The 24,816-nt window shown below is 42.6% G+C and overlaps 1 protein-coding gene across 23 annotated transcripts in view; it reads right to left on the bottom strand.

Annotated features, from left to right (window-relative positions):
- TACC2 (transforming acidic coiled-coil containing protein 2) overlaps window positions 1–24,816 on the bottom strand; it is a 129,098-nt gene that overhangs the window by 63,955 nt on the left and 40,327 nt on the right. For 13 of the 23 annotated variants that reach the window (XM_071749575.1, XM_071749577.1, XM_071749589.1 and 10 more), the window contains 3 exons: window positions 13,802–13,867; window positions 9,670–9,795; window positions 2,708–2,839 (listed from right to left, as the gene is read on the bottom strand). In XM_071749575.1, coding sequence (XP_071605676.1) covers window positions 2,708–2,839; window positions 9,670–9,795; window positions 13,802–13,867 — 324 coding nt within the window. Of the gene's footprint in view, window positions 1–2,707; window positions 2,840–9,669; window positions 9,796–13,801; window positions 13,868–14,725; window positions 14,969–24,816 lie in introns of those variants that run through there. The other 10 variants (XM_071749582.1, XM_071749580.1, XM_071749593.1 and 7 more) reach the window with 2 other exon arrangements.

The following is a 24,816-nucleotide window of genomic DNA, read 5'->3' as shown; positions in this document are numbered from 1 at the left end:
TGCTGGGACTTTTTCCTTTTCGATAGAAAGATTGGTTGCTGTGCTTCCAGTTGCTTCCAGGCTCATTTTGGGAAAACTGGGTCAGGCAGAGATATGCATTTAATTTCAGAAATCAGCAAAAGCTTCCTATTCATCCAGAGCCTCTCCAAATGATCCTGCTCCACCCTGCTTTAGCTTTTGAAGGAAAACTGACCCTGTAGCTGACAAGGAGGACCCAGCTCTCCAGTCACAGCAGATGTAACATCACAGGTGTTGCTTTCAAAGCAGGTGGGGAGGCTGAACACAAAGACAGCATTTGCTTTTTACTCTCTAGACTGGGATATATCCATCTTACTTGCTCACAGGCCAAGCAGAGAGATGGATCAGCTCCTCAGAGCCTTCCAGCTCTACCCCTGGGGCTTCCCTGAAGGACAAGTCACACTCAGTAGCACTATTTCAGCACTTCTGCCGACTTATGAAGTGTCTGTGACACAGTTCATGTGACCATCACAATCACAGAGGAGACTGAAGTGCCTCAGGGATCCATTTTACAGAAAAACAGCATTTGCAGAAGTTTAGCACCTTGCAGGCCAGGCAGTTGCCATAAATGTGACAAAGTGAAACACAACCCAATTTGCATGCTATTATTTTCCATGGCTGATTTGACTTGCTACACATGAAGCACATAAAAAAGGCAAGAAGTGTTTACATAAGGGGTTGATTACAACAGCAAAGAGCTATTTGGCCAGTAATAGACTTGCTTTTCAAGAGAGAATTATCTTTCACTTCACAGATATCTCTAATTCTCACCTCTGCATGCATCCAAATTCCCATTAGCATCAGTAAAAGTCTGTGCTCATGTCACACAGACAATAAACCTGCAAGTTCAGCTTTAGAGAAAGAAGGCACAACAAGGATGCTTCCCAGTGTACATTTTGGTTATCAACATCCTAGGCTGGATTTTGATTTTGCATGAAGTAGTTCTGCTAATTTTACTTGAATACACCATTGTTTACCCCATCCAAGAGATTCTGATTCACCCCTAGGTATTCAGATTATTAAGCATGCTACAGTATTACCAAAACCAAACAGAAACTTCAGAGGCATGAGCCAAATGAGCCAAGCTAAATATGCAAGCACAAGCAGCTCTGCTTGGCTGCAGAGCTCTAAAATATTTCTCCTCTCTTTGATGATGAATTCTGGTGAAAGGGAAAAAAAAAAAATCACCATGTGCTTTTGGTGGTTTCAATTATGATTTGTACACTATAGTCACTTGGGACTATGCTAAAGTAGAATGGGAAATTCAGTTCAGGGTATCAATAAAGCTCAAATCATTTGGGATGATTCTCTGGAAACAGCCAACATCTTGGGGTGAATATTTTCCGTCTTACAACCTCACCTGACTGTATCTCCATTCTAAGAGAATGGTCATGGTTTGTACCCTTCACGCAGAAAATTCTCTCCAGGAACTTGCATACGGGTGCAAACCAGACCTTTGAGCACTGTGGTTTCCCACCAACCAGACACAGGTTAAAAATGTGGGACCAGTACAGTAACATGAAAAAATATTACACAAAAGACTTGGCCCAACTGCTTCACATCAAGCACATAACCTACAAGTCAGGACATCATTTTCTGATCAAAATAATCAGAAATTTAGAACAAATAGTTAATCAACATGTTTCCTAGATACTGTGGACATTTTTTTGAGTAGCACTTGCTGATAGCTATTAATTCACTCTTCCACAGCAGAACATGGCCATTGTGTGTATTTTCATTTGTGATTCAGAGTATCCTCCTGCTGACAGCAACATCTTTTGACATTTCTGAAGGAAGCTTCAGAAGAATTGCTCTATTTCCCATGGTGTCTCCTGTTTTGTACCATGCTTGTCACAAGCTGCTGGCCTGTATATGTGGGGTGGGGAACACTGTTCTCCAGGGAGTGCCCATTTAATATTCTCAGCTGTGACTTTTTCTATTAATAGATGTCACAATAAGGGCACAACAGCATCCCAGATAATCACCCACAAGACAGACACCCTCTGAAGCTCTGACAAGAACACCCAAGCACATATCTCATCTTGACTGAAATGGGAAGATTCAGCCTGAGGGGGTTTTTCCAAGCACAAATTCCCCAGGCCATCTATCAAACATTCTGACACCAATCAATGGAGATCTGAAGGATGGAAACATCAAATCTGACAACGTTGTGGAAGGTCATGCAGTATATCTTCAGCTAGAACAAAGCCAACATGAACTTCTTCCTCAATTACTGACAACTACAATGCAAAAAGCACTGGGGAGGGGTGGAGGAGAAAGTAGCAGCATCTGAAGGGGAATGAGCAGGACACTGCTCTTGAACACCACCTCATCTTGCATAGTTTTAGCCCCCCAAATTTTTTATGAGCTTCAAGCAATGAAAATTCTTAGGGAAAAGAAACAACTAAAAATACATTAATTTAATGATAGTAGAGGAATAACCCGTGTAGTCCAGGCGCCCTCTTCTGGCCTTTTGAGGTAAATACAGTGGAGGAAGCAGCTCTTGAGAGTCTAGCATTTGGGTTCAAAATCTAGCAACAAAGCACTTGTATAACTTAGCCAAAACACCTATTAATACTTATTATTCGGCCTTTTTCACGGTTGTGACACTCCTAGTTATGTTTTCTTAAGCAAAGGATGTACAGACATGGAAATGTACTGTGATGTATGAAATCACACTGCACAATACCTCTTTTTTTCCCTTGAGAAACCTTCAGTTGCTTGAGCAGGCACTTCTACACCATCAGCAGGGGCTGCAGCCAAAGGTTCATCTCCAGGAATGAGGTTATCAGTTTCTTTGCTTTCATCAAGCTTGAAAGTACTGCAAAACAATTATTAAAAAAAAAAAAAAAGTTTAAAAATTTAAAAATAAAATTTCAGACATGCCTATGAAACTTTACTGAAGTCTCCTTAAATAAAGAACTTTGGCTGGATCTAAAGTAAGCAGCACATGTTCCCCTCCCCAACACCTCCTCACCCACTTCCCATGAATTCCTCCTTCCTACAAAGCCTGCTTTACTTAATTTCTCAGGTGACCATATAAACAGTAACACCGCAAAGTTCTGACAGCTCTTACAGACCATAGCATTAACTGACAGAGGAATTTAACTGTATGTGAAGTTAGTAAAATAAATAAATGACTAATGGCTACTTTCAAGTTCTCACACAGCCTTCCTCCTCAGTGTACAATACCTTCAATTCAGTGACTTGAGTCCCTTGTCTTTTAGAAAAAAACCTAGAAACTTCTACTTCAAAAGCTCTCCCTATGCCAGAAGCCTAAAAGCACAATAATCCCTGAACTCATGACATGAATGTCAAGATTACAGGACTGTAATACTGCTTTATGTGTTAATTCACCCAGGTCTCTCTGGCTCAGCAAAGCCCCACAAGACCCCAGCTCAGAAGCCTGACAGCCACGTAGTGATTCCCAGAGCACATAAACACAGATGGGAATGAGCAAGGGAAGGCACAGCAGGATGCTCTGGGGAAGTGTGCCCACTCCTGAGCCCCACAGAAAAGCAGCCACAGGCACCAACCACAGCCATCTGCAAAAATCCTGGCACCCAAGGCAGGGCAGAGTTGCCATTCCCTCTCCTTGAGGCAGTCCAGAGCAGGATGCACTGCTACAGCTCCATTTACCTTCTGGTTTCTTAAGCAAAACCCAAATTAATAAAAAAAACAACTTTCAAGAGAAGCAGAGATAACACACATCTCTCCTGAGCCTCCTCATGCACATCACCCACGTAAGCAAAAGATCACCCCCCAGAAGCTCACTTGCACTCTCCCTCATTTTTAGCAGACTGACAACCACACTGCTCCCACTGCTCTTGGCCGCACTCATTAAACTAATGACAGAAAATTAAATAATCAATGGCTTCATATCTCATGCCACCTCCTTCCCAGGGCACCTCTGACAGAGCAGAGGGACACAGATGCCACACTCCACAGCCTTCCCCTGTGCCAGCTCCTGCTTCCAGAAACCCAGACATAAATGTTGAAGGAAACACTGGTGGAACCAGGCCTTGGCTGAGAAGTTTCTTTCAGGTTTCCTGAACTAAATATAAACAGCTACCTTAGCCATTCCCTTTGCAATTTCCTCTTCCCCAATAATCATACTGTAATTGTAGAAGGTGGATTAAATTGTGCTACTCAAAGAGCTGGTGAAGTTCAGGGACAGATGGTTCCTTTCTTTAGAAACATGTATACAAACAGAGGACAGAGATAAATCACATCTCTAACTTTAGTTACAATACATCCAAGCAGGAGAACAGTTATTCCCCAAAGTGTTTACCCATTACCTTACTAAACTCACCAAAGCTCTTTCTGGGAGTGGTTTATCTTGATTAGCTCACACCCATCAAGTTGCTTTGTGCCATATGGGATAGCAACTCAGATATTCCATCCAAGAAATTATCTCTGCTTTATACCCTCCTGACTTCCTTCATTCCTTCCTTCCTCCTTCTCTTCCTCCCTTTCCCCAGTTTGTCCAAACTGGTCTGACACAGACATAGACCTCCTACATTGTCAGTTATACATCAAGCTAAAATAAATAAACAGCCATTAAAAAGCATACTGCTTCCTTTTTCATGCAAAGGACTTTTCCCTTTGCTAAAAATGTCTTTGTCCTAATATAGCAATGGCAACAAACATATACAAAGGTAATGTGACTATATAGGAGCACAGGAAGATGAGAGAAAGTAAGATTTTAAAGCAAAAAAAAAAAAAAAGTAAACTGCTAAAAATAAGCGAATGCTGCACATCTGTTTGGAGAGTAAGCAAAGAATTGCAAAACCCAAACAATTCACAAGAAGGCCCAGCCAAGCAAGAAGGCCAAATGCATATAAAAATATGGATTTTATGTTATGCACACATAAAACCATCCCATTAACTGCTCCCAGTAGCACCTGTTCCCTGCTCACCCACACCCTTCACACAGCCCCACTGCAGCCCTTCAGCTTCCCTTTTTGTCTTCCCACATAAAATAAAAGAAAATTAATTTTCAGAGATACACTTTGACTTAGGTCATTCCTCTTGCTCTCAGCAAAGCATAACTACCCATCAAACTACAGGCATTTTCAGAAGAGCTTGCACAAAGCACAAGGCTTATTTTTACAAACAATAATATCTGCATGTGGTAAAATCCACAAATGGTTTCCCTTCATCTTTCCAAGCTTCATCTTTACTGCTAAATATTGGATTCCCACAAAGATCATGCCTGCCAAGTGCCAGCTGCACAAGTGGGTTGGTAAAGGAGCACTGGGGAGATGCAGCTGTATTTGCATCTTCTCTGACAACCTGCACCAACACAAGTACCAAGAGGCACCACCTGCATACCAGAGGGGGGGATGGTGGGAGAGGGCACCAGATAATAATTTGGGTACTGTTCAGTGGGGGCTGGAGCAGAACTGCTCCACTGTAGTGCTGCTGGTTCTTGCCCATCACTAGATGGGTCTCACTAGATGGGTGCTGCCCACTGGTGGCATGAGCTCAAAAGGGACAGGACTGAGCAGAGCAGGGTAAAAAGAAAAAGAAAAAAAAAAAAAAAAAAAAAAAAAGAAAAGAGAAAAGAAACTGAGGCAGGGTAGCACAGCACAGCAACCTTGACCAAAACACAGACTTTGTGTTTGCTTTAAACAACCCAGCCTAAGTCTTCATCAACTCTGGTATATGTGTCAACCTGTGGTATCAACTTGTATCAGCCCAGACAGGAAGGGGCTACATTAAAACCTCTGCTTCTTCCCAGCTCTGATTAAAAAAAAATTTGCCCATAAACTTATTTTCCAATTAGTAATATTCAAATGATTGTAGCAAGGATACTTACCAAAGAGAAAACTCTTCTCAGTGCACAATAAGCTCTAGAAATGGCCAGCCTCCTCCTAGTAGAGCCAAGCTGACTAGAAAACAAACATTTTTCAAGCCTCTGTCTCTGTTTATTTTTAAGTAATCCTTAAAAGTCACTTTCTGACCTTCTGAAACCCCTGGGTATTCCTGCCTGTGTCCTTCTGCCACTGAGGTGCATGTCCAGAGCATCACAGATCCCAGGCTGTGAACTATGGGACCAAGAAAGGTCCATCCACAGGTGAACCAGTACAGCTTTTAGTGCACCCAACATCACCCATCACCAGTTCCCTTCTGACAGCTCACTGTGCCCTCTGCCTGATAGGAGCTACTGGAGAGGCTGATGCAGGGGAGAATGATGCTTTCCAATGCCAGTTTGGGTGCAGAAGAGCTTTTATTCCCTGGGATTCATGACAGAGCTGTGCTCACTCTGTCCAGGCTGGACTAAATGTCATGTTCCTGCTCTGCAGCATCAAAATGGAGATTAAATTCAAGACCAGCAGCTTTCCTTAGCATGTGGAAGGGACCAGACTGGGTTGTCTTGCCTGTTACCCAACTAAACACAAGCCATGCAGCAAGTGCTTTCAAGTGCTGTTTTTTTTCCTGGGCATGTACATTTTTCTTGCCTACAAGACAGGCAGAAAGTTGCAGGGACACTGCTCAGAAATGTTTAACACCTCTGCCCACAGAGCCCAGCTGAGCTGTGGTTTCATACAGTCAGGACATTGATCTGCCTTTCCACTCCAAACATTTCTCATGCAAAAGAGAAGTTCTGCTGCAGAGCTCTGCACCTGTGGCAAGCACAAGGATGTGTCTAGACAGAATTTCTCCTAGTGCAATGTGTCCTGGCAAATCAGAGTGAACTTGGCCTTTCACTGCTAAACAAAAATGCTTGGCAGAACAGTCAGTGAACTTCTTACCTAATTCTTTCCAGCTTCTCTTTAAATACAGTGAATAAAATCTACTTACTGAGCAGATGATATACCACGTTGTCCCTGATCAATATGTTATCAGCAGGGGAGGAGAGAGGCAGAGTCACCCTCAAGAAGCAGAGCAAATATACAGTTTCTTGAGTGGACAGATGGAGGGACAACCTGATCTCTTATTAGGCACTGCCATCTGGAAGACATTTAGCACAAACTGACCCCTCCATTATATGCACCATTATTTTTCCCCTCTCAAAGTGCACTCCATCTGCATTATGTGGCACCCCCAGTGGGGAAATAAATGGAAGCAAAAGGAACATACTAGCAAATAACTAAATATATTGGGGGAAACACACTTTATCATTGTAATTTATTTCAGGGGTTTGGATCTTGATGATCTTTGAGGTCCCTTCCAACCCTAACCATTCTGTGATTCCATGAATACCATCATGTCACCCAGTAGCCCCAATAAAATTTCAACAGTATAGCACAAAGGTAGGACCTGTAGCTATCAACACAAGGACATCCCATGTGTGTGCATTACAGAATTTTTTTGCAGTTGTACTGAAGAGCAGTGGTGCAGTATTTCTACATGAAATGCAAAAAAACAGTGACTTTAATATGGTCATTTTATTTATATAGGCAAGAATCTGCTCCACTTGACAGGTGATGAAACAATGAAGGATAAGGCAATGACATGAAGCAACAAACATCCTTGAAACTCTTTCCTTGGATAAAAAAAAGCCCAGTCCTGCCACTACTGATCTTCACTGCAAGCATAATCCCATGCATTTTAAGACCTTTAATTTGCTATTAATGTGATGTTATCAGTTTAGGTCTGACCAACCCACTGAGATAACAGCAGTGTTTCTTACTGTTGAAGAGAGCTGCATCTCGCCTGTTCCTGACAGGAGCTAAAGAAGGGTCCAGCTGGGCTGATATTAACCCCTTCTCTGCTGATCAGCAGGGCCTACTGCATTTCTCCTGCTGGGACACCAGGGAACACCTCTGCCAGGCTCCCAGAGAAGCTGGCAAGCAACAACAGCCTGGACAGGAAAGACAGGTGGAAGGAGAACAGGTAGGCTTTTATGTCAGAAGCTGAACAAGGATGCAAAATAAAGGAGGAAGAAAAACAAACAATACTGACTAGAGTTACTTTGTGAAGCTTAAAAAAAAAAATAAACACAAAAAATTAAAAACAACAAACATATGAGAACTACCTGCAGCCAGATTCACTCCAGCTGATCACAGGGTATTTCTCTCACCTTTCCTCAGTTCCACCTGCACTGAAACCTTGCAAAAAATCTTTGCCCCCTCCTCAAGGTCAGGAAAAAGAAACCAGAGCCAGATGCTGTGGCTGCTGCAGTCTCTGTGCTCTCATCCCTACTGGGCTCAGCTGCCCTGCTATGGGCTCAGCACCAGCACTCACAGCCTATTCAACTGGGATGATGAAAAGAACCCTGAGGACCAAATTTGGCATATAAATGGTAAAAACATTGTAAAGACAGAAGTTACAAAACAGATGAAAGGTGTAATATAAGGAACTTTTGATTCCAAATCCAGAGGAGAATGTGAACAGGGTGAACTGATGAGGTTTACAAGAAGAAGTAAATTGAAACCCTGTATGACTGCTCTTCTAAGTTTCCTAAGGTGACATTTAATCAGAGACAGCTTGTGTGCCTTTTTCCCTACAAACAGCAAGCTACCACCCCACAGGTACGAGAGTCTTCTATTTCAGACTGTAGTCCAGAGATTGAATGTAATTTTTCCTTTCACTTTTGGTATTAGGTTTTTTTTATTCCCCTATATTTAGAAAGTAGCTCATAGCTCCACCTCAATTCCTGCTTGCTCTTTTCTAACAGCCTTACTACCATGGCCAAAAATCCATTAACCAGAAAAAACAGAATCCACAAAAAAACATCAGTAACCCAATTACATTTGTTAAAAATGCAGAAACACAACTCCCTGAGTAAAAACTTACGAGAACTGGAAGAAATCCACATAATTAACTTCCTGCTGTAAGCTTCTCTAGATCATCTTACTCCAACTGGAGGAAAAACTTTGTTTCCCACAGATTCGCTCAGGCAGCACTAACTATCAATCAGCCTGGGGACTGATGGAAGACCAGTACAGGCTAACCAGCAAAGTCACCCAGCTTTTAAGGTGGATTGAGCAAACCACACAAGCTCCTTTCTGGTTCTGATAGCATATTACAACTACTTCAGCTAATCATTTTAATGCTGGCTTAAATACACTGTGTATGTTTACCCTCCACTTAATTCACAATGACTGAAGGGTAAACACACCCAGCAAGGCCTCCTCTACAGTTACAACAACCTCATACACCCAAAGATCTCCACAATCCAACTGCCACCAGCACAAACAGAGCAACAGTTTCCCTCCTCAGTGCAAATAAAAGTAGATAAAAAACTCAGAGTCCAACAGAGATACCTGAATACCTTACAATTGGCATTATTCTGTTAAAGGAACTTCTCAATATAAAAAAAAAAAAAATGCCTAAAGATCATATACCTTTTATTAATCTAAAAAAATACTACAGGGACCTAAAGGAATATAAGGCATATATTGCAACTCCACATGGCAGGAGCCTCTCTGTGTGCCAGAGTGCTTCAGTCCCAGGGAAAGGTAAATGGTCTCTGAAGGATTTGATTAAGAGGGAAGTTTAAATTCTGGTGAATATTTCCTCTGGTTACAGCCAGCCTCAGCAAACCCATCAGCAACTGGCCATACCAGACTTACATCCATCCAAGAGGAGTGACAGTAATTTCTCACCCACCCCTGACCTTGGTGGTCCTCTGGCACCTCCCACCCATGAGCAGTTTGCAGCTGCTCCCTGCTGCCCCAGCTCCCATGGCTCTGTACAAACCTTGCTGCAGTCAGCTCAGCAACATCCACGGGCTCAACATCTCCAGATGCCACAGAAACAGGGAAGGGAGGTGCAGAAGGATCAGGGGGAGAAGCCAACTGTTTAGCATCACCTGGCCCAGGAGGGCTGCGGAGAGAAAAGACATAGAAAAAGGCAGTCTGAGAGGTCTGAGATATTGCAGAGCTGTTGTAGTTTGGTTCTCTGAACCCCTGGTCTTTAGCTAACATGTGTGCTAAGGAATGAAGCTGGAGTTGTTTTTAACATAAGATGCTTTTGTGCACAGATCTACTGTTCCCACCAGCCTGAAGTCACCGGATTTTTATCTGTGTTACAGCTGCAGGAGTAGTGAGATAATACAATCCAAAGGCAAATTAACCCTATTTTTGATTATGATTTTAAAAGTCAAATGCGAAAACCAGCTACTGCTTAAACATGAGAAATGGCAAGACTTCCTTGCCAGAACCACTCGGGGAGCTCCAGGCTGCCCTTCCCTTGCCACAGAACTGTGCAGGGGAGCAGAATCAGACCAAGGTGTCCCAGGTGTTGTCCTCTGTTGTCCTCAGCCACACCTGGGCTCAACCTGCTGTAGGAAGCTTGGAGCTAAGATATGTACAAGTTCTGAAGTCCTCTAGCTTGGCAGTATAAAACGATGAGTTCTCACTCATCACTCAGAGCTGTGCACACTTCCAGCACACACTGGGCTGTTCCCTCTGCTTTGCCTGAAAATGAAGGTTTAGAAAGTAGACCTTCACAACAGGAAACTCCAACTTCTTTCTTACATACAGAAGCACTGAAACCCAGCCCAGGTCTTGTTCTGGCTACTGACAGGGCACTGAGGGTCTTCCCTGTGAACAAACAGAAAATACAGCACAAGCCCAAGAGACTGCATGGCCAAGGCTGGCAAGAAGCAAAGTGTTTGCCTGCCACAAATTCCCATCTGCTGCCCAACAAACTCCCAGGCGGTGACTTTCAGAGAGGCTCGGGACAATGTAACTTGAAACTGGGGCTTGGGGAGGTGATGGCAGAGCTGCTCATTGGCAACTCACCCTGCTCTGTGCTGGCACAAACAATGAAGGTATCGAAAGAGCTGCTCAGACCCGTTCCACAACTGAAATTCCCCGGCATCACAGCCACCTTCACCTCCCTGCTGCCTGCCACCAGGTCCCTGCTGTAGCTCCACAGCAGCAAGCAGCCTCTGAGGCCAATTTGTTTCAAGAATCAAGCTCTGTAAAAAGGCTGTGAGCTTTTTCCATCCTGTTGCCCGAGTTCTGGGACCAGCTTCGAAGAGGATCTACTTAAAATGAGTTCCCAGTTCTACTCAGGACAAGCATGACTGAAATACTTCTCAAAGGAAAATACCTCTCAGTTTAACAAGCAGTTGGTTACTAACAGCTGCAGCACACAAACTAAATTAGCCCACAGACCAAGGGGTTCAGGCTGTTATTAGTGTATCACAAGTGAAAGACCTTGCCCAGGCAGTGTCCTTAGGCTCTTGGGTTTCACAATTTCACTTTTAAGGCCTCTATTTAGCCTTGAAAAGACATTTTCCAAGCCCCTGTTGGAAGGCAGGTACACAAACAGCAAGCTTCAGATAAAGCTTAAGCCACAGTAGTCATTAAATACCAATGAGCAGATGAGAAATAAATGCATAAACCTATTTTTAAAATTATTTTGTTGTTTGTTTAAGCGTAGGAGCTTTGACTTCTATGCAAGAAGCTTTATAACCATGGCAGGAAATGTATTTAAAATATGTAAGAAGCACAGCTTTTCAGAGGTGGATGCAGGCTCAGCTCCTTGATGCCAAACTCCATGAGCACAACGAGGGCCAGGTGCTCTGCAAGGTCTATTTGTTGCTCTCCTATTGGCATCAGTGAGATGAAAACCTTAAAACCCCAATTTCAATGAAGTTCTAAAGTATTTTGACTTGTAGCTGGAGGCAAAAGGCAGTTAAGGGTCTTGGAATTTTCGCTACCTGCATTTTTCCAGTCAGGAGAGCTGGATGTGGCTCCCTTTGAACAGTCAACAGCTCCAAGTTTACTCCAAAGGAAAGCAATAAGCATTTCAAGCCCTGCTGTCTCGTACTTCCAAATATTTGGTCATTTTTACTGAGATAAGGGGAAGATTTACAGGCCCTGTTCTTACTCCAGAAATCTCTGGAAAATGGCACCAACCACCCCCAGGCAGGACTGAGCTCTCAGAACTCTCATCACCTGTTTGTTCATTTTCTTCAAGAAATGAGGTGTTGCTCAATGGACAAAGCTGAGAGACCAAATCCTCCAGATTTCATACTTTCTAAAAACTTGGGCCAAAGAGGCATTTTCCTGACCCTCAGTTTACACATACATAAGAAAAATAATCATTGAAGAAAATATTGAAGAAAAATAGTGAGAGGATTTACTGTGTCTGAGAAGTTCTTACATTGGAGCCCTTTGCAAGGGAAAGCAACCCAGTGGCATCTGTTGTGTTCAAATTTGTTTTGTACCACACAGAATTTTTTCCACTTTATTTATCCCTTCATAATATTAATTTTTACCTTCTCTTACTTTAATTTGTAGTTTATCTGGTACATTAGCCACGTTCATTGAAGTAAACCTCATGTGTAGGAAATCCAAAAGTAAACTGCTCTGCACCTTTGGTATTTCTGTCCTCTGAAAGTATTTTCATGCTTACTGGGACTTCTGTCAATATAATCTAGAAGATTAGAAGGTAAGAAACTATTTCTCAGAGTAGAAATCAGAGTTACTGGTATCAGAAACTAAAACTAATCTTGTTCAGGAAACAGCTCAGGATCACTTCATAAACTACCAACACATAAATATAAAAAACCCCAACCCCTTTCCCCACCGCCCTCCACAGTACTTAGTGTGAAACAATTTAAAATTGATCTAAATGCTAAAAGAATTCTAGGAAAAATGAGATTCTATGCTTGAAATGGAAGGTCTGACTTGACTTTCCAACAAACTAGGAGGACATTCATAAAACCAAATTCTGTCCCCACAGGGCAAGTCCATATGCCAGCAATAGCTTTAAAAGGTCAGACTCAGCAGTGGGTGGGGCCACCAGTTACCTTTGCTGGTTGCAATGCACAGAAACAAGCAAGGCTTTACTTTTACCAACTAAACACAGCCAAAAGTTCAAGTTTTGGGAAATACAGTGCCTTTAGTAAATTCAGAAAAGCCCGACTTATGCATTTAAAAAACAGGATTTTGGGAAAAAAAAATTTGTCAAATTCCTTCTGTACTGGAGAACCTCCACCTTCAGTGCCTTGCATCAGCACTTTGTGGTTACTCTGCAGAACCTCCTCCACCCCTCAGCCAAGGGGCTGAGTCCTGCTGAGCTGGGTGCTGTACCACCCCAGTAATGAATATATCCAGGAGATGAACTGGAATGTGTTAATTAAACAAATAAAGTCACTGTCCTACAGGGGACGCACGAGTATGATGCACAGTATTGCCCATGGCAGCAATTTTTACACTTTGGGGGGAAAAAAAAAAAAAAAAAAGACATTGCCTCCAAGATACCAGAACCAGCTCCTGGGGGAATTATTCCAGTGCCTCAGATATCCATGTTTTTCCTCCTGGCTGGACTGGAGCAGCCAGCAGAACGGGTCTGTGATGGAGCTCAGAGTGCCCAGAGAGGCTCGGGCAGCACCTGAACCGCATTTGTCCCCAGGGAGGGGACATCATCTCGACCATCATCCTGGCTGAGCCATAGGAACCAGATCTATCTCTCAGAGGCTTTGGGCTACCTGCAGTCCATGGGGATAACAAGCAACTGTCTGGCTCTGGACACAAATCCAGCAAGTAGAGAGACCCGAATTCCCACCATACTGATAAAATAAGAAAGAAAACAACCCCAGGCACGGCGTGCTGGAGACGTGAAAATATCTTTTAAAGGATGTCCAGAAGGCAACACCCTACCTGTGAAAAGCAACCCCAGAAAAACAGCTGCAAAGCCCTGCGGGTACCTCCACATCACACCCCCCCCCCCCCAGGGGGACCAGGACAGCGCTGTCGCTGTCGGGCCGAGGGTGATGCTCCCAAGGAGACTTTTCTGGATGTGCCCGTGGAAATCCTGACAAGACAGAGGAGATGTCTTGGCAGGGGAGGGTGTTGTTGAATCAGCGCCTTACCTGAGGGCCAGGACTTCCTCTCTCACCCCACACTTCTCAGGAATTTTTGCCACACGTGTACCCGGACTGATCACCCATGTGATTAGTCATAACCAGAAAAGAGAGAAAGAAAAAAAATGTTTCTTTTTCCCTGAGTATTCTACATGACTGCGGTCACATTAAAACCTTCAAGTTATGGTAAGTGATTACATTAGACAAACAAACGAGATTATTTTAGACGAAAAGACTGCAGGGGACTGAAACTGTGCTGAAACAGTGCTGCTGCTTCCTTCACAAGCTCAAACAGGGACAAGAGAAAGCCACATAAAAGTGTGAGGAGGGTAAATCACGCCTGCAGAGGATGAATAAGCATATTTGCTCTAATAACTGTCAACCATTAGAAAAAGCCCAACACGTCACCCCCGTGCAGCTTTTAGGAGCCTCTGAAGGGCTCTCAGGCACGTCCTGATGTCATTGCTGCAGAATTCCAAAGTCTCGGCATTCCAGCCGGTAAACCTGAACCAGGAATTTCGGAGCCCCATAACTTTCCCTCCCTCCCTTCCCCCCCCAACCCGAAATTCTCCTCGCCCACTGACCCTCGGGCCGAGCAGAAACCCAACCACAAGCGACGGCAAGAACCACAAAACCACCCAGTTTCTGGGTTTAAAGGAGGGTTAATCCCCCGCCGGAGCTGGAGGCAGCGCTGTGGGAGCCAGAAGGGCATTTTACTTTTTAAAAAGTTGCTTAGGAGAAAAAAAAAAAAAAAAAAAAAAAAAAAAAAAAAAAAAAAAAAAAAAAGGAAACCCAAGCCAGATAATCTTTTGAGAGAGAGAGAGAGAGGCAGAGGAAAACAACAAACTCTGGATTCCAGCTACAGGCTGCAACTGCACGTTGCTTTTTGTTATTTCCTTGGCTAACTTTCCCCCTTCGCAAGTGTCTACTTACCAAGGCCAGGAAATAATCACCAGCTTTGCTACTATTCCCAATCATCCTCGCTTCCACCACAACAGCCCGCAACAAGCTCTGACTTTAACAACAATTCCTTCCACTTCCACTATCCCGAGGTTGGAAAAAAAAAAATAGAAGAAAAAAAAAAAGGCTTTGACACCAATCCCAAAACCCGCTCCCCGGCAGCCTGGGAGAGAACTGGAACTGTACAAAAGGAGCTTGGAGCTTCTCGGAGGCTCCTCCCATGAGGCTCCCCGAGGAAAGGCAGCTACGACCCAGCCTGCCGCGCCCCGGGTCCTCCCCCGACCGGGGGTCGGATGCTCCGGGACGAGACCGCCCCGGAGCATCCGACTTCCAGGGCGCTCCCGGGTACCAGAGCGCTCGCAAAAAGGGAAGGTTACCCCTCCATAGGACCCTAAATACTGCCCTAAAGCGATGAATCCGTGGCTCCCACGTGGGTTTTGTTCTTTTTTTTTTTTTTTTTTTTTTTTTTTTTTTTTGGCTGTGGAATTTCTTGCAGGACTTTTCTGAGTCACGGCTGCTCGGAGTTTCCATCTGCTGCGCATGTGGATGAATTAAGTTACGCTGTCTCTAGCACTTCCAGCATGCACAAATATCTCCTAAAGTTTTTGGGGGGTTTTTTGTTTGTTTGTTGGATTTGGTTTTTTTGGGCTGGTATTTTTTTTAATGGGTTTTTTTTCCTTTGGTTGGTTTGTTTTTTTTGTTTTTTGGTTTTTTTTTTAAGAGTCTTTGGCTGCTTTTTCAAGTTCACTGGACCCAGGAATGGTTAGATAAAACTTTTTTTAAGCTTAAAATTTATCTTACAGATAAGTTTTTAAAAGTTTCAGGTTGCAGGAAAAGTTTTTTAACTGCTTCCACCAAACTTTATTTGTTTGCAGCTCTCAATCTAACCCAAGCCTTTTTATTCCCTCTCTAACTCTTGTGTTAAGTTCTATCAGGAACACAGGTTTTCTTACAGATTTTTTTGCCTTCTAGGTTCTTTCCTTACAGGTTTCTTTGCCTATAAGAAAATGGAGCAGTTTTAATTAGCCGCATTCCCTTATTATTCTCTTAGGTTTCCTCTGGGTTTATAACGACACAAAAGATTGGCCTCAGAGGTAATTAAGTCTTTGTATTTAGACAGACCAAGTTGCATATATAAGCTGCCAGCACCCAAGGAATTTATTGAGTCTCACCCCAGGAAGATCATTATCAGGTTTATAACATATCATACAATAACTATAGACTAAATATCTATAACATCTATCCCACAGCAAGACACTTGGCACATTCATTTCTTGCCAAATGCCCAACCAAGGTATTTCAAATAAAACACTGGGGGTACAAATTTAATTTACCTGTGCCACTTTCCCAGCTGCCTCCATGTACACTCTGCCCAAACTCTGGACATTCAGCTCTGCTTGGGTGACAAAATGAATATTTAATCTTCTTCAGAACTTACTCCAGCTCTTAGTAGACTGAGCATCTCCTTTTTAATGTTAAGGTACAGTAGTGATACCAGTCAGACCTCTCAGAGCATCAATTCAGAACTGAGCCTCAGGTAGGAAAAGGTATTAATTAATTTGTAAATGTTTTGTTTTGCTACTCTTGACCTGTTTCTCCTTCTAGCACTTGTTTTATTTCCTATAAGTAAAAGGAGGGAGTAGATTCCTGCCCAGGTAAACTTTATGTTCCAGGAGAACTTTCACATCTAATCTGAAGGCAGATGACAGATATTTGCCCTAGATGTGCTCCTTGAACAATTCAGATGCCTGTACAGGAAATAGAAGAATAAACCAAATGACCCCTGGATGGGGTAATGGGTGAAAATGCTGAAAAACATGCAGACCACCAACATCACCTGAGCTGCAAGGTTTGGCTTCTTGAGGGGCAACCACCACATAGGGTACAAGATGCTGTGGAGAGTTCACTCAGTTGCAGCACTGGATCCAGCAGCATCCACTCTGACAGCAGGAATTAAGATCAGGCAGAGAGTTCAAGTTTCTGGAGAGTTAAAATTTTCTGGAGAGAGCAGCTCTCTCATACCCTGCCTCCCAAGCAGCAGGAAACCAGGCATGGAAAAAGTTACTGTGATTTCTGATACAGGTACAAGCATTCAGCCACCTTCTCATTTGGGAGGGAAACTCAATTTTTGTCATCTGGAAACCATTTCACAAATAGCTTCTACAGGTATAACAGTCCTGAGGGGAAGGGAGACCCCGGAGATGGGGAGATTCATTAAAATAAATTTTGGGTTTCTTTGCCAGCAGCACTTCAGTCTGGCACAAAGCCATGGAGACAGGCTAGCTATGTTCTGGCTAACAAAACTAAATCGAGCATTTTTGGAATGAAGTGGTCGTTTTGCTCAAATAATAGGCCTCCCCTTCTTTATTCCTTGGATTCTTGCTGCACCAAACACTTTCACCTACTGCTAAGCAATCTCAACCCACCTTTGCCAAAAAAAAAACATTTCCACTTTCTTCCCAGTGCTACTTAAACAGAGAGGAACTGATGAGCAGCAGCTCATCAGCAAGCTAAGGTGAGTTTGATTGCCTGATTTTCCTGTGAGGATTAATTGATCTGCATTAATAGAAGGCTTGGGGGAGGAGAGAGGAAAGAAGCTGAAGAGCACCAGGAAACCAAGAGGTAAGCAACCTTCCAGCAAGGCTGGGGAGACAATGACAGAGCAGGGGCTGGGAGCCTGAGCATCAAAGAGGTGTGGAAGAAATTATTGTAAAAGATTCCTCCGGAGGGCCAGAGCTGGATAGGAGCAGGGAAAATGCTGCGGGGAGGGACTCAGTGGCAGGAGACACCTTGCAGAATGGCCCTGCTGGAACCCAGGCTCTTCCCTAGGGAACAGGGAGCCTCAAGGAAAGGCCAAAAACATTGGGATGGTTTCTGCTGGGGAGGGGAACTGTTTTGGTTTGGTTTCTGCTTGTTGTTTGTTAAATGTAGATCCTAAAAGTCAGTATTTTGCATTTGGATGAAGAATTTTATCTTGGCTAGGGCCCCATTTTTCTCTCTCTGCATATTTATGTGCCCACAATAATAACATTTCTCAAGGCAAAGTTGCAATCTAAGGGTGGTGGAAAAGCTAAAAGGAATAATCATCTTTTTAGGTTGACAGTGCTAAGAAGTTCAATACACAGGTACAATGAAGTCTCTGTAGTGACACTGTAGTTACCTGACATAACACAGGCAACTGGTGCTGGGAGGTAGAACACATACATGGGAATGCTTCCCAACAGCTTCCATGTCCCACACTGCTCCTAACTATGGGGATGCACGGATGTTCTTTTTAGACATGGAACATTTTTTATTCTACTCAGGAACATGGAAAATTGAATGACAGAGAAATTAAAGGTACTTAAGGTCAGTCCTTCCAGAAGTGCTGGGTTCCAGACCATTGATTTAGGTTGTTTTCAGGTCTGGATTATGACTTGAGAAATGTCCTAGGTAGCAACTCTCCCATTCAAGGAGCTTTAAGACTGCAGGTAGACACCAGGGGACACTGTGCTGCCAGTGGTGACCCATTCTGCCCAGTTCCTGTGAATTAATTCAACTTGAGGGGTTTTTGCATAAACCATCTCACTTTTGCCAAACCAAAGCACTTGGGGTGTGGGGGTGCAGAAATGAGTCAGCCCCAAAAAAACCCTATGAAAACCTCTTGGCTTGGAAAGAATGTCACATTAAATAAAAGAAATATAAAGAAAGAAAGTAACCACACAGTTTTTCTTTTAAATTTGCATTCCATTTTTTGAGAATATAGGATGAATTCAGATCCAATTGTCAAGTTCAGCCTTGTAAGCACAAAACCAAGGCTTGTTCTTCGCCAGCTCTTTAAAATGAGGTTATTATTAGTCTATAAGCACATACAAATACAACAGTATTTGTGATTACCTTGCAAAAAAGCTGGGAAATCAGCAATGCCTATATTTGTTTTAGGCTATGCGAGTAATCTCTAAGAAAATGTGTGCATGTGAGTTTAAATTGTTCTTTGTGAGAATTTAGTGCCCATTTTAAAGGCCCTTTGCAACAAAGAAAATCATATAAATATACTTCAGTTTGTCTCAAATGGAAGAGGAATTTCTCTTTCACATTTCCTAGCCAAAGGTTGATAGACAGACTCCAAAACCACAGACCCAATTAGCTGCAGAGCAACCTGGCCAAGATACCAAACCACTTCTCTAGCACACACCTGAACTTTATATTTCCACTACTCTCCACACACAAACTACCCACAAATGACATTTGTAGTGGTTGAAATTATGCTGTGCAATTCCCAGAAATTTTTCTTGGCAAGGTTTTGGGATGGCTGTGTCTTTAAATTCCCAGATCTTTAGCTTAACCTTTTGCTTTGGAAAAAAAAAAAAAGGAAGAAAGCTTAATGTTAAACCATTACACTTTGGAGGATCAAAGAGATGGGAAACTGCTGTTTTGCATATTTTCAAATAAGTAAGATTGATTTTTAGAAAGCCCAAAGCCTCACAAATTCTCTGGCAAACCAAGTTTATTTGGAGTGTCTACCAGAAGAACAAGATTTGAAGAACATTATATGGAACTGAAGTTTCATGTCTTGTCACAGTACTTAAAAAAACCCAGAAGATGTGGAAAATCTTGGAGACTTTGAAATATTCAGCAAAACTAAGTCTGTATTTTGACTCAGTTAATGACATTGTTTAGAAGGGGAGATGAGAGTTTTACATGTTCATTTATTTCCATCACAGCTGAAATTTTTTCCTTAGTGGTTAGAAACTGAGCAATGCATACATTTGCTTTTTGCTTTCATTCCAGGAAACAAATCCAATCTTCCCTGTCTGCTGCAGAGTTATTCTTAGCTGGTTTTGATAGTTCTATCAGCTAGGAGAGCATAGCAATGTTATCATGCTAACAAATTCCAAAGATTTTACATAAGCTCTTGAGTGCCCTAAAATTAAAAAAAAAAAAAAAGCTTTATTGATTACACTGTTTGTGTTTCACTAGCCAACTAGGCTAGGAAAAACAGGCTGAAAAAGAATAAAAAAGCAATTTGATGACTTTCAGTTTCCTGAAGCCAGTGCTGTGTGTTTTCCAGAGCATCTTTCACAAAAAGAAGCCAAACTTTACATGTTTGAGGTTGGAAAACAGCAGTTAATGTCAAACCCTTGTCTGCATACAGCCCAGTTTCCTAATTTGATTTTGTAGCAGTTGAAAGGATGAGACACCACCTTATTCTAGCAGAATAGCTGGTGGTGTAGTGGTTGTAGGATGGTCTGGGTGTAAAAGGCTCACAGGACTGCACAGCATTCTCCCTGGCTGATGTTAGAGGCTCAGGGCCAAATTCCTTGCTGGTGTCACTCCACTGCTGTGATTTTGGCCCAGCATCTGCTGATTTAAGGGTAGGCTGCAGCCATGGCCTTTTCTCACACAGCTGTCTTGAAAGGAATGTACTAAAAGAGAATTAGTGAATTTAAAATGGAAACAACCTTGCAGAGTCTTGGGGCACTTTATTTTACTGAGGACCATGGATGGATGGGGCAGATACTGCACAGGGAGAGATGGGAAGAGGAAGGCTTAAGGGTGATTTAAAGAAGAGTTCAACAGGAAATGGTCAGCCTGGGAGGAGATCCCAAGCACCTTTCAGCAGGGAGGATTAACATAACATCTTAGGGTTTGGTCCTTAACAACAGCACAGAATGGTCGCACTCAGCATTTCACAGGCACCTTGGAATCCTGAACAATTAAGCCTTTGATCGGAGCAATTAACACTTCTACACTTATTGCAAGACCAAACAGACACCACTCTAAGAATTAACCTGTCAGGGTGAGTCTAGATAGATCAACAGGCCAGAAAAATATTCATATGACAATTTATGACTTCTCTTTAGGACTCAAACATTAAGGAACATCAATATCTAAATAAGCCCCACCTGCTTTTAGCAATGCACATCTGAGCATCCCTATATCTGGACCAAAATTGACAAGGCAGGCTCCAAGGACATCAGGATAAAAGGCAGCAGGAGGAAAAACAGAAAGCAAAGTATGAGGCAAGTACTGTGGAGTTCTTGCTCTTCAGCCACATCTCCAGAGAAGCACAAGTGCAGCACAAGCAAGCCAAGATGCAATAAAACTGGAAGGAAGCCACATCCAAGTCATGGAGAATATCCCTGTGCCTGTAATTGCTGTTCTCAGAGCTGCCCTTGGTGGGGTTCAAAGCTGGGGCTAATCCTGCTTTGCATATTCTCTGGAAACAGGGACAGTGGAAGTTGCTCCATGGTATCCAGTTTTGCAAGAAGCCAGAAGATACAGAGCTGCAATAGAGAAAATATGAGGGTCTGCAAGAACAGTTTTGGGAAAATAGGCCTTTTACTTGGAAGAAGCAAAGCTGAGAAATACATCTGGGGAGAGCTAATCAGGAAGAAAAAATAATCTGAAAGCAATTTTAACTTAAAGAGAAGACAAAAATGGATCCTAAACTCTCTGACCAGTTATTGGACAAAGTATTAGAGTGTTCATGCTGTATTTATTCAGCAAAAGCCTGTATTTGAATAAATATTATGTCTTGGGACACACAGATGTGTGAAAAAACAGCTCACTTATCATCCATCCATGTCAATATCTGCCTCATGAACATGGCTCTGGTTCCCAAGAGTGTTACAGAAGGTTTGCAATACAAGAAGTAGCAGCAATTTGGCAGGAGAGATGATGGCTTACTTCTATACTTCTGCCAAGAAGATCCATGTGTAAATAAAATGAAAAAATAACCAGCATGGTATCACATACCTAGTTTTCCACTCTGTGCTTTGAGTACAACAGGGCATGCTATTAAATCAGCATTTTATAAATGCTTAAACTCCCTTAGAAGCTGCCTACAACAGGGGTCAGTTTGGTCAGGGGCATCTATTGGGCTAGGTGAGTGTTCTGTTGGGTAATAGTGACGTTATCTTAATTTTACTCTTCCATGAATACAAAAATCCCAAAATTAAATATCACAGATTTCACACAGACAAAATTCCCACAGGTTCTCCCCATGCTGTTAATTTGATTCAGGACTGCAGGCTGAGCTGCTTCCATCTCCAAAAACATGACTGAAATAACAGTTACACCTACTGAGGGTAACAGTGACAGCAAGATGAGGGAGAGGGGGAAATAAGGAGAAATAATCCAAATGCAAAGGGAGAATGAATGGCAGAATGAGAGAGAGATAAACATCTTGGATAATTGTGTACATCTCAGTTGTGTGTAAATAACCTTCAGTACTATTTCCCTTTGGTTTGTGATCCTGAGATACTGCACACCTGAGCTAATTTTGAAGTTAAAAAGTAGAGAAAGAAAGCAAGCTGAGTAATTACTCTTTTCTGAAGTTTCCCTTTAACTGCAAACTCTTGTTTTCAGATGCTAACAACACACAGCTGTAGTGGTCCTGGGTGTGCACCTGATTCATCTGAAAATCAGTTCTCTGCTGCATACCTCATCCAGCAAGACTGTTAAAATATTTAACATTGTATTTGTTCTTCAGACAAAAAAGACCAAGTCAGTATTTATTAAGGCCTGAACATTCTTTTCTGATTCATTGAACTTGCCAGATTTTGATGACAAGAACAAAGCAGGCAGCAATTCCAAAAGGATGTCTGGACCAACTTTGGAGATTTTTCTGACCTATACATAGGACCTAAAGAATATTTTTCAAGCAGCTTTGCTAACTCCATCTGTTCCAACATCCTCCCCATATAAGAATATATTTTTAGGTGATGTGAGTCAATGCAGCAGAACTCTCCCTTCTCTAAAAACCAAAGGCAGTGTTAGAGCACCTATAGTGTGATGACAGAGGGAAAGGGCCCTTTGGGGTGTTTCTTGCAGTATCCAAAGCTATTAAGAAACAGTTTTCTTCAAAGCAGTGCAGTGCCACAGCCTCTTTGTCCCTTAAGGCTACTTTTATGTGTCACCAGTCTGAGAGGAACAGGATACCGATTGCCTGCAGCCACACTGACCTGAGACTGCCCTGGACTCCCCCAGATGCTGCTGGGGCAAACAAGACCATTATAGAGCCACAAGGTATACGAGCTCCCTCTATGAGCCTCCTTTCTCCCTCCACAAAAGATTGTTGCATGGATGTAGACATTGCAAAATGAAAAAAAAAAATAAAATAAAAACAAACCACCAAAACCACTCAAATCCTGCTCTCCCTTTGCAAGGGAAACTCAGACAGGGAAGTGGAGTGGTGAGATGCCCAATAGTCAATGGGAAGAATGATATTGTGGCCATCATGAACATGGGTTTTCAGTCACAGGCTTCTTAGAGAGAGAAATGTCAAAACCAGCTCCAAAACGATTATTTTTTAACTTCTTTCTAGTGCTGGTACACAGATTTATCAAAATTCAGCCCTTCCCTATTTCTGCTAGTAGCATGGTGGAACTTCCAGAAGAAAGTGGAGCTAATGCTTCACCCACAGCTTCCTTTCCAAAAAGAACTGTCTTTTTCCACTGAAATTTTGAAGGGAAGTTATAGATGCCATGCTATTGCCTTGGTGTACAAATTTGGTTCTTTTTTGTTGAGCACTACAGGAGATGGGAGGAGGAGTCACTCAGACAGTCCTTGGGTCTCTGTTCATCACAAGATCACCCTCCTACCAAGTGCCATAGCCAGGAAGGAAAGAAATTCCTCTATTTCCTCTACAGGAAGAAATCCTAACAAGGATTGAAGAGTCAGACCATGCAACTTTGTCCCCTCACCTGCAGTTCAGTAGGGTTTCAACATAAGAGACCTTTTGAGAGACAGACCTTTATGGATGCAGCACAGATGGTAGAAAACAGGGCTGAAATAATTCAGAACACTCCATTTCCTTCTCCCAAATATAATATACTTCTCACTACTACTTATTTATCGATTTTGAGAGGAGGGGAAGATTTTTTTTCCCTGAACCTCTTTCCATCAGGCCCGGATCCCTGAAGCCAGCTCTTAGAAATAGGCACTTTTTTTTTTATTTTTATTTTTGCACAGCTATCATAGTTTGCTCTCTGTAAGGATCAGAGCCACTCTGCAGCAATGAGTGTTGTGACCTGAATACATCAGGTATGGAATACAGAGGGAAATTTAATGATGCAAAATCAGTCTTAAGCTTAGAGGAAAAGTGGACTGGTAAGTGTGTTGCACCTGCTGAACACCAGCTGGCTTAGCTTATGTCTTCTGCTTCTTTTTTGCACTGTAAATGCAGAAACCTTTAAGACACAAGCCAGATCCAAAGCAGAGACTCCTTTCTACCTTCCTGAGTCCCCAGTGTGCATGTCTGCAACCCTTCAGCCCTGTGCTGCCTCTCTCCTGCTTCTGTCTGCACTCTGGGTATGGGTGACACCACCTACAGATGCACTCCAAGAGTAGCAGCTGCCTGTTGATACAAACCCTCCCCCTGAAAAAACAGGTGATGATGAATTCTTAAAGCCTGGGCAAAGTATTAAGCAACTACTCCATAAATTGCCAGCAGCTGTTTCAAGAACCCTGCCCTGCTTGCCACAGGTATTTATTTAAAGTAGGATACCCCCCCACCTCCCCAATATAAAACACATGCATGGACCATGCACTGCCCCATGGTCCCTTAAGGCTTCTGAACCAGGCTGCCAGCAATTTGTTTGGCAATTTCAAAGCTACCCCCTGGGAAGCTTTCCCATCATATAAAAAGAAAGAAAAAGGATGGAAAGGAGCTGGAGAGAAATAGCAGGGTCTAATTTCCTTTTCACTTTATAGCAGATCTGTAGAGGTAAAGTCATACAGCTATTCAGATTCCCAACACTTCTAATATTCTTCTAACATGCATTTTGCTCCCACAATTACCTCACATTCAGTTTCCATCCCTGACTCACAGCAACAATAAGAACTCTGCCTCCTTTTCACAACAGAAACGCTTCAGGTATTTTCACTTACAATATGGTTTTATCATTTTACTCTCTAAAGAATGTAGCACTGAAGCATTTTCCCTATTTAGTATCATCTCATTTTTTGGTAACAGCAAAGATTCCATCTCTTCAGAGCAGTTATTGATGGTGTCTGAATAGATCAGCACTTTGCCCTTCTCCTCTGCTGTCATCTCTTCCCTGAGCTGCTGTGGCTAAAAC

Source organism: Heliangelus exortis, chromosome 7, assembly GCF_036169615.1.
Source record: "Heliangelus exortis chromosome 7, bHelExo1.hap1, whole genome shotgun sequence".
NCBI classification, from domain to species: Eukaryota; Metazoa; Chordata; class Aves; order Apodiformes; family Trochilidae; genus Heliangelus; species Heliangelus exortis.
The sequence above is the reverse complement of the archived record's forward strand: the minus strand, read 5'-3'. Positions and strand labels throughout refer to the sequence as shown.